Genomic DNA, 10220 nt, shown 5'->3' on the forward strand with positions numbered 1-10220 from the left:
CCATGACTTTTTGTAGGACCCTAAATCATCATTTTAACCCTTTTTGTCAAATGTAATGCTTTTATAATCAAATTGTTTTGAATTAATCACGCAAAGACATTGTAGTATTGAAATTTTGAGGATGTGATTGCTTATTCTTAGAATGACATTGTAGGATAAGTGTGCAAAGCCAGATCTGGCCAGTTTGAACATAAAACAGGTAGAATATCTGGGCCGGATTATGGCTGGTTTAAATGCTTAAGGGTTTAATGTCCACTTTTCCATGCTTGCACGGGTGACATGCAATCTGTTGAGATGGATTTTTTTGTGTTGAGGTGCCCCTCCTGACACCAACCTTCACTCATTTCCAAGCGAGGTAATGTTTCCCCTCGAACCAGATGTGTTTTTGACAGAAGATTGAAAATGAAGGACACCACCTGTATGGCATTTGTTTCACATCAGATTTGAACTCAGAGTGCAGAGCACTGGAACAAATACTGCAAGGCTTCTTATCCAAGTTAGTTGCCTTATCCTTCCTCCATCCTTTACTTGTTTCAGTGATTAGACTAAGACCATGCTGGGGCACTGCCTTGAAGAATTTTTAGGCAAATGGACCAACCCAAGTCTCTTTTGCCAAACTTTCAAGTTACGAGGACATAAACACACCAACAAAGGTTGTCAAGTGGGGCTGGGAGACAAATAGACACACACACACACACAAACAGGCTTTTTGCAGTTCCCGTCTACCAAATCCATTCACAATGCTTTGGTTGGCCTGTAGCTCAAGGTGCCATGCTGTAGGACTGAACCTGAACCATGGGGTTGAGAAGCAAACTTCTTACTACACAGCCACTCCAGCACCTTATGCAGAGAAAAGTTGAAGAGGAAAATAAAATTATGAGGAGGGAAGAAGTAGAGAACAAAGTCATGGAAAGGTTACAAAAGCTACTTACTTGAACGTTTCCTTTTGTACCAAGCGTTCCAGATTCCAAAAGGGGTTTACAATAGTATACACAACGTCTGTCTATATACATTCCTGCAATGACACACACAGATCACAGTTAGTTAGAAAGTGAGAAGTCAGCAACATTAACAAGGAAGCTTTGATACTAGAAATAGCAGCCAAATTTCTATCAAATCACATGCTGGCTTAACAAGGATATATAGGATAATATGGTAGGATATATAGGATATAGAATAATATAAATCTGTTAATCCTTTTGATGCTAAACCACTTAAGACAGACCCCTGGTTTTATGATACAAACTCAGATTTAAGTGATCCAAATTAAAACCTCACTTCAAAATTTAATGTTAATTTACTGTTCCAAATACCAGTTTCTTAATGGATTTGACTGCTATTTCTAGCATTTTGATTGACCATGTACAGCAGTGGTTCTCAACGGGGGTCCACGCAGCAAAATAGTAAGTTGGGGATCTACAGTAGTATTTAAAGGGTCCAAGAAGAAATTGCGTTTCAGCTAGGATTCTTTCTCTAATATTTTACATAGTTCAACCTGCACAAGTGAATTTGTGAAAAACGAAGTAGGAATGTTGAAAGTATCTATCATCATCGTCTGCTTTCCATGCTAGCATGGGTTGGACGATTTGACTGAGGACAGGTGAACCAGGTGGCTACACCAGGCTCCAATCTGATTTGGCAGAGTTTCTACAGCTGGATGCCTTTCCTAACGCCAACCAATCCAAGAGTGTAGTGGGTGCTTTTACGTGCCACCGGCATGAAGGCCAGTCAGGTGGTACTGGCAACGGCCATGCTCAATATGGTGTATTTTACGTGCCACCTGCACAGGAGCTAGTCCAGCGGCACTGGCAACGATCTTGCTCGAATGTCTTTTCACATGCTGGTAACAATCACGCTCATCTATGAAATTAGTTTTTTTTCAAATACTGAATGACTTCAGGGGTCCACCAGAACAAACCAGTAATCAAAGGAGGTCCTCAGATAAAAAAAATGGTTGAGATCTCCTGGTATAGAGGCTCCTTCACCAACTCGGCCAACGAAATAGGAAGTTGTAGGCCACCACAGGAACAAGGAGTCACAGTGAAATAAAAGGGGATAGGAGGGGCAAGGTACTTACTTGCATCCACATTGTCCAGGGCATTGGTGACAGCATCGAGATTTTCAAAGAAGTCATCGGTATAGATGTTCTCAGTGTCTGGTCCGACACGGTTCTCGTGAGGAATTATATTGAGGGAAGGGTTCATGCTTTTGACAGAAGCAGCAGCGCAATGGGATTTCGATTTCTGATGGCAGAGAAAAGATACACACATATTTATATGCTGATAAATATATAAAAATACAGACATAGATATTATGTATATACAGATAGATTGTTATCTTCAATCTGGTATTTATTCTATCAGTATCTTTTGCTGGCCCACTAAGTTACAAGGGCGTAAACAAACCATCACTAGTTGTCAAGCGGTAGTAGGGGAACTAATATACACACATGCACATACACAGCAAGCTTCTTTCAGTTTCCATCTACCAAATCCACTCACAAAGGTTTGGCCAGCTCAAAGCAATCGTAGAAGACACTACTTGCCCAAGGTGCCACAAAAGTGGGACTGAACCCAGAACCATCTGGTTCGCAAGCAAGCTACTTACCACACAGCCACTCCTATATATACACAAATCATCATTTTACGTCCACTGCCCATGCTGGCATAGGTTGGACAGTTTGACCAGGGCTAGCAAGTTGGGAAGCTGTACCAGGTTCCAGTCTGATTTGGAATGGTTTCTCTACAGCTGGATGCTCTTCCTAATGCCAACCACTCCAAGAATGTAATGGGTGCCATTGTGTAACACCATTGTCTGCCACAACTACGATTTCACTTGGCTTGATGGATCTTCTCAAGCACAGCATAATGCCAAAGGCCTTGGTTATTTGTCATGCCTCCAGGAGGCGCAACACTCGAAAGGTGCTTTACATGTGCGTATGGAGGGAGTTGAGAAAAAGACAAGAAATAAGAGAGAAGAAGAGACAGTTAAACAGCATGTGAAGGAAATGGAGAGAGAGGAAGTGAACAAGAGAAAGAAAGAGTACTATACCTGGACATCCCAGGGCCTAAAGAGGAACTGACGATTTAAATTGGACTTCTCAATAAGGTCCATGTCAGTGACCACCACACTGCCAGAACCTCCTGCTGCCAGACCCATCATGGACCAGTTCTTTAACATTTCACAGCCAATAGCACCGGCGCCAACCTGAAATACAACAACATCTATAGTCACTAACGATAACAGCCAAGCTTCTAAATATTTATGTATGTGTGAGTGTGTGTATTCTTTTATTCTTTACTTGTTTCAATCATTCTGATTGTGGCCATGCCGGAGCACTGCCTTAAAGGGCTTTTAGTCAAAGCAATTGACCCCAAGTCTTATTATTTGTAAGCCTATTACACACACCAACATTGGTTGTCAAACGATGGTGGGAAGACAAACACAAACACACATTATATATATATATATGAAGAGCTTCTTTCAGTTTCCATCTACCAAATTCACTCAAGGCTTTGGTCAGCCTGAGGCTACAGTAGAGGCACTTGCCCAAGGTGCCATGCAGTGGGACTGAACCTGAAACCACGTAGTTGAGAAGCAAGCCTCTTACCAGACAGCCACGCTTACGATCATGAGCTCACAACCTCATGATCGTAAGCTCGATGCTCTAACCACTGAGCCATGCGCCAAACATGCATATATATGTAATAACAATCTTTGTGTACCAAATCCACTCACAAAGCTTTGGTCAGCCTGAGGCTATTGTAGAAGACACCCAAGGTGCCACGCAGTGGGACTGAACCCAGAACCATGTTGTTGGGAGGCAAATTTCTTACCACCACCCTACCTGCACCTAAACAATTTTTTGATGCAATTCTTAATATTTAATTATAAAAATAAGATTTTTTGAATCATCAAGTGGCTATGAGGTTCAAGTAGATAAAACAGGAATCAAAGAGGTCTATAGGTAAAAAAAATGGTTGAGAAACACTGGCCGACAAGATCAGAACAGACCCGGGGCTATATAACAACAGGAGCTAAAAGAGACAGGACACAGTGGGTTCCTTTCATCAAACTTACCAAGAAATACTTCAGGTCAGCAAGAGTTTTCTGAAAAGCATCACCAAACACCATTATTTGTCCATCATAACGACAGTTTTGCTGAAATGAAATAAAATGCAGAATGTAAGTATAGAAATGAGAACATTAAAGGGTGAACCCACAAAGTGAAGGGTGGGTAGGCACAGGTAGATAAACCAGTAATAGATACTATCTAGTCATAGGAATTGCTAGAAATAGCTAAAACTCATTCATGCCATCTTTAAAAAAAAAGGACAAGTCTTTTATGAGCCAGTAGCATTAGCCACAAACATGATTCAACTTAGCTTGAAGTGCCTTCTCAAGCAGAGCAAAATCACCAGAAGTCTCAGTCACTTGTCCTCACTTAAAAGGGATTATTAAGCGTACATTCGACAACGTAGTTACTGAAACACTCAACAAGAGTCCTGCTTGTTCATGAGGCATGAAGGGAAAATAAAATAAAAGATAGATAAACAAGACGATAAAGATGATAGACAGAAAGACAAAGATGAAAAGAGAGAGAGAAAGAGGAAGACAAAGAAAGTATTGAGAGGAGGAGAAGATTGTTATACTCACAGCTTTACATGCTTCTTCAGTGAGATTATCTGAGGATCCCTTCCCTGTGAGACTTTCCAAGGAGTCGAAGTAGAGGTATTGGAAAATTGGCATAAACTTGCCACTACATGCCTACAATAGACAGAAATTATATATACATATATATATATAATAATGTTAGGGATAAAAATTCAAATTTACAGGTAAAAACTCAAATTCAATTTATCAAAAGTTTAAATTAAATTAAGTTTCACAGTATAAAATATATAAATATATAATTTTAGAAAAAAGAACCAAAGTTCATGAACTCATCCATGAAAATCCATTCACATATAGAAAAATTAATAAGTAAATACACAATAAATAAGTATAATAAAAAACAAAGTAAAAACCATAAAATAATGATAATTATTATCATTATTTTATGATTTTTACTTTGTACTATACTTATTTATCGTGTATTTACTTATTAATTTTTTCTATATGTGACTGGATTTTCATGGATGAGTTCATGAACTTTGGCTCTTTTCTCTAAAATATATGTATATATATATATATCATCTATATTTATAATATACAAAGTATAATATATAGATATAATATACAAGGTATACCTATAATATAACAAAGGAAAGAAATAGAAAATGGAATTCTTAAGATTCTTTACTAATCACAACAATTGTTTCAGCCCCAACTTGCAATGATCCTTTGTGGGTAAGATATCTACAACTGGTTATGGTGCATCCTTCTGTGCAGATGCGTCTTGTTGGGTGCCTTTTCAAAAGCTATCTTGTTTAATCATACAGCATGTCATTTGCCAGTAGGTGGTTGCCTGGCTTTGTAGTTTCGAATGGATATAAAATATATATGCAGCCGGTTCAAATGTAAAAGGGCTCAAACAGCATAATCATCATCATCATCATCATCGTTTAACGACAGCTTTCCATGCTAGCATGGGTTGGACGATTTGATTGAGGACTGGCAAACCAGATGGCTGCACCAGGCTCCAATCTGATTTGGCAGAGTTTCTACAGCTGGATGCCCTTCCTAACGCCAACCACTCAGAGAGTGTAGTGGGTGCTTTTACGTGTCATCCGCACGAAGGCCAATTGGGTGGTACTGGCAACGGCCACGCTCAAAATGGTGCATTTTACATGCCACCCGCACAAGAGCATATTTGCGTATAAATTGCATACTTACAGAATCCAAACTCCTTTGAAGTGCAATACCAGGCCTCTGGAACTGACACCTGGTGGGACAAATAGTGTGTAAGCTTGATCGAAGAGGCTGTCCACCAAAAAACTCACCTTCATAACTTCTTGGGCTGTTACTCCACCAATGAAAGCCTGGATCGGACATATATCGCCACGAGATTGGTATGAGAACTCTTTCAGCACAGTTTCATCCAGTTCTTCAACTGCGTTAGCAGAACCAGCATTTAGCTCTTTACAGATGGCAAGAAACTTTTCAGCATCTTCCTGTGGGAGACAAGAACAACAGGTTTAACAACCACCATTCAGAGCAGTGGAGAAGACAGATTAATCATTTTGACAGCAATCCACCTGAGGTAATCTGGATTATCTCCAAACTTTCAGGCCTTATATTACTAGGTCTTTACTTGTTGATACGCTGCCAGTAAAAATTTGCTAATCATGCATGTACCTTTTAAAAGTAGATTGAAATATTTTGAAAGTATCGTTAGCTTCTATGGTGACAACAATACCTATCTATCTATCTATCACACACTTGTTCAATGTATTTCTCTCTGTGACAATAACTTGTTCTTTGTTTTTTTTCTTCTTGAAACAAATTTTAATTCTACCTTTCACACATTCTACACACTATCTCTTTCAACAACTTGTCATAGTGAGAGTCTTTTTTTTTTTAAGTCTGTATTGTGTTGTCTAGATGTTGAAAGATACAGAAACACATGCACAAACAACCAACCAAAAACAATTGTATTGTTATATGGTGAAAGTCATTTCACCTCTGCTTTCCTTCTCCCTAATAGATGTGACAGACAGACAGAGGTCGGTTTCTCTTTTATATGAGCTTTACATTATAAATGTACCGTAAATCCGCACTTTTCCCCCCAAAATTTAAAGGTAAAAATTTCTAGTGCATACTATATACGAGGTTAAAAATGAAAAATATTTTCTAAGCAAAATTTTTTAAGTGATAAATAATGTGAAAGGCAATTTACTTAATATTTATCTTTCACTGACATTATTACTGTTATTTCTTTACTTTCTGCAAACAAAGTGCACAAAAAAGGCTACACGTTTGCATTATGTTATATATACAATAATAATAAAGGACCTTACCATATATACGTTTACAAACCAAGGACGTTATATAGACCTCCCTGACTCAAGTCAGTTTAGGTTTTTCAGAGGTACAGCCCCCTAAAAATCCCATGCATATTATACTTAAGGGCAGACTATACTCGAGGATTCATGGTAGTTCCACAGAATTTGTAAGGCTAGAAAGTGCAACCAAAATCTCCGCGGTGGGATGTTTTGAAGGAACACCAAGACTTACCTCATTCCTGGGTTTGGGTAAAGAACTATGGGTTTTCACAAATTCATCCAGGGCTTGGAAGGCCAAATGTAAAAGAGGAGGGCGATCAAATTTGGCAAAATCAGTCACAACATATTCAGGGTTTGCAATGGCTTCTCTCAAGGGTTTCTGTGAAAAACAAAAGGAGTAAATAAAAAAAAAAAGTTCAGAAGATTTTTTTTATTGTTTCAACATATTGCGCAGGTGTGGCTGCATGGTAAGATGCTTGCTTCCAAACCACATGGTTCCAGGTTCAGTCCCACTGCATGGCGCCTTGGGCAGACAAAAGCCTTGTGAGTGGATTTGGTAGACAGAAACTGAAAGAAGCCTGTCGTATATAATGTATAAGCATATATTTACATGTGTCTTTGCGTTTGTCCGCCCCACCATTGCTCGACACCGATGTTGGTGTGTTTACGTCCCCCCCCCCGTAACTTAGTGGTCTGGCAAATGAGACCAATAGATTAATGACCAGGCTTACAAAGAATAATGCTGGAGTTTATTTTTAAGACTTAAAAAAAACCCTTCAAGGTGGTGCTCCAGCATGGCCACAGTCAACTGACTGAAACAAGTAAAAGAGTAGGAAAGAAAAAAGAAAGAAAGTCCTAGTCTAATGACAAACAGGTAAAAGATTGCATGGAAGGGCAGTGCCCATGGTTGTCTCAGCAGATTGGTGGGGAATGGTGAAGAGTCTTGGTATGAAGGCCCAAATGAATTGCCATTGAAAGGTATCCAAGGACAAATAACGACAGAAGTGGCAGTTAATCCTATGACTAGGTTGAGCACCAAAAAGTCAAGGTGGTGGCATTAACCATTTAGTATTCAGATTAACCTTTCAAATGTAATTTTTTTTATTTATTCACACCATTGCCATGTTAAATGCACCTGTACTGGTGTCACATAAAAAACACTGGTGATCATCATCATCATCCTCCTCATCGTTTAACGTCCGCTTTCCATGCTAGCATGTGTTGGACGATTTGACTGAGGACTGGTGAAACCAGATGGCAATACCAGGCTCCAACCTAATTTGGCAGAGTTTCTACAGCTGGATGCCCTTCCTAACGCCAACCACTCAGAGAGTGTAAGGTGATGGCTTCACATAAAAAGGCACCTGTGCTGGTGCCAGATGAAAAGGCACCTGTGCCAGCACCATGTAAAAAGCACCCAGTATACTCCGTAAAGTGGTTGGCATTAGAAAGGGCATCCAGCTGTAGAAACCAAGCTGAATCAGACTGGAACCTGATGCAGCTCCACAACTCAAGCTAAACTGTTCAACCCATGCCAGCATGGAGGACAGACGGTAAATGAGGACAATAGGAGCAGACAAAGAGCATGTCACCAGACAGAGGACCAATTATCTCAACATGCTGCAAACCAGAACTTTCACTCCCCGGTCTCGGGGATCCAGCATTAAAAAAAAAAAAAAAAGATCAACTAATAAAAATATAAATCAGAATACTTACAAAATCTAACTTTTTTGGCATTTTTACTTTCTTCACAATCCCTCCACAGTTATATTGAGGATTGGCTGAGGTGTCTCCAATACTGAATGTGTACGGTCCTGAAATTTGGCGGCGGGGAGGGGAGGAAAAAGAAGAAAAACAATAAAAATAATACAAAGACAAAAATAAAATATCTTCTTATCATCCACTTTTCCATGTTTAGATGCATGCGATAGAGTTATCAAGGCAGGTTTTCTATGGTCAGAAGCCCTTCAAGTCACTGACCATCTGTTTTCCATGTAAGGTAACATGTCTCAATTAGTAAGAGGGGTTCTTGTAAAATTTGTAATTTTTAAGTGATCTCAGAAGAGATCACTGGTAGGTAATGGGTTAATATAATAATCCTTTCTATTATAAGCACAAAGCCTGAAATTTGGTAGGAGGGTCTAGTTGATTACATCAACCCCATTGTTTCACTGGTGATTAACTTATTGATCCTGAAAGGATGAAAGGCAAAGTTGACCCCAACAAAATTTGAACTCTGAATGCAGCACAGGGGCAAAATGCTGAGCATCATTTCATCTAGCGTGCTAATGATTCTGCGAGCATGCTTTAATAATAATAAATAATAATAATAATGAAGTTAGCTACTCACCCAGAACCTTTATTTTGATTGGATCTGAAGTATTGAGATTTGTCATTCCTTGAACTTCGTTAAACGATACATAATCACCATCTTCATAACCATGTCTTGCTTCGTCTAAACATGTGACAATACCTTCAGAGTCCTGCAACAACAACAACATTAATAATAAGAAATGGAAAAACTTTCAAAATACAAAGACCTGGAAATAGAGGTAACCCGAATGTGGAGTCTAAAAACAGAAACAATTCCTACCATAGTAGGTGCCTTAGGTATAATAAAACAATATTCAGACAAATACATAACAAAAACACCAGGACTTACAAATATATGTAACATACAGAAAATTGCACTACTGGGCAGCACTGCACACATCCTACGCAAAACACTTTCAATACAGTAAACATAAGAGCACCACAGCAAACCACAGCACATACCCAAGGCACACAGAGCTGCGCTCGGTAGTGAAGTGAAAGCACGCTATAAAAATAAAACTACTGAACAATAATAATAATAATAATAATAACGATGATTTTAAATTTTGACACAAGCCCAGCAATTCTGGGGAAGGCTTAAGATAATTACATCGACCACTTGAGCATATCCTTTAGTGGCTGACAATGTGCGCATCTCTGTTCATGAGCAGGAGTTGTAGGGAAACATCACAGCCATGTGTTGAGAGGGATTCTTTAGGGTTTGAATAAATATTGTAACACAAGCAAAGTCTGAAGGAAGTTTGAAGCTATTTTTCATACTTTCTGGAGTTAAGCTAAGAGGAAATAACAGTTGCTACCCAAGGACAAAATTATGGTATATAATGTAATGCAGACTCAGATACACTATGCCCGGAGAACAGAAGGGATAGTCAAACCTGGAATATTCTCATTACAAACCTGCTCATTTAGGGTTGAAGTAAGGCTAAAAAAAAAAAAAAAAAA

At 39.0% G+C, this 10220-nt stretch overlaps 1 protein-coding gene across 1 annotated transcript in view; it reads right to left on the reverse strand.

Annotated features, from left to right (window-relative positions):
* The window catches only part of LOC106876734 (ubiquitin-like modifier-activating enzyme 1), a 41243-nt gene that overhangs the window by 15956 nt on the left and 15067 nt on the right, over nucleotides 1-10220 (reverse strand). The window contains exons 7-16 of the mRNA XM_052977834.1: nucleotides 10176-10200; nucleotides 9295-9442; nucleotides 8661-8758; nucleotides 7177-7323; nucleotides 5943-6113; nucleotides 4657-4767; nucleotides 4081-4161; nucleotides 3052-3207; nucleotides 2078-2243; nucleotides 933-1015 (exon numbers count right to left, since the gene is read on the reverse strand). Of these exons, the coding sequence (XP_052833794.1) occupies nucleotides 933-1015; nucleotides 2078-2243; nucleotides 3052-3207; nucleotides 4081-4161; nucleotides 4657-4767; nucleotides 5943-6113; nucleotides 7177-7323; nucleotides 8661-8758; nucleotides 9295-9442; nucleotides 10176-10200 (1186 nt within the window). The remainder of the gene's footprint in view (nucleotides 1-932; nucleotides 1016-2077; nucleotides 2244-3051; nucleotides 3208-4080; nucleotides 4162-4656; nucleotides 4768-5942; nucleotides 6114-7176; nucleotides 7324-8660; nucleotides 8759-9294; nucleotides 9443-10175; nucleotides 10201-10220) is intronic.

Source organism: Octopus bimaculoides, chromosome 29, assembly GCF_001194135.2.
Source record: "Octopus bimaculoides isolate UCB-OBI-ISO-001 chromosome 29, ASM119413v2, whole genome shotgun sequence".
In the NCBI taxonomy this organism is placed as follows: domain Eukaryota; kingdom Metazoa; phylum Mollusca; class Cephalopoda; order Octopoda; family Octopodidae; genus Octopus; species Octopus bimaculoides.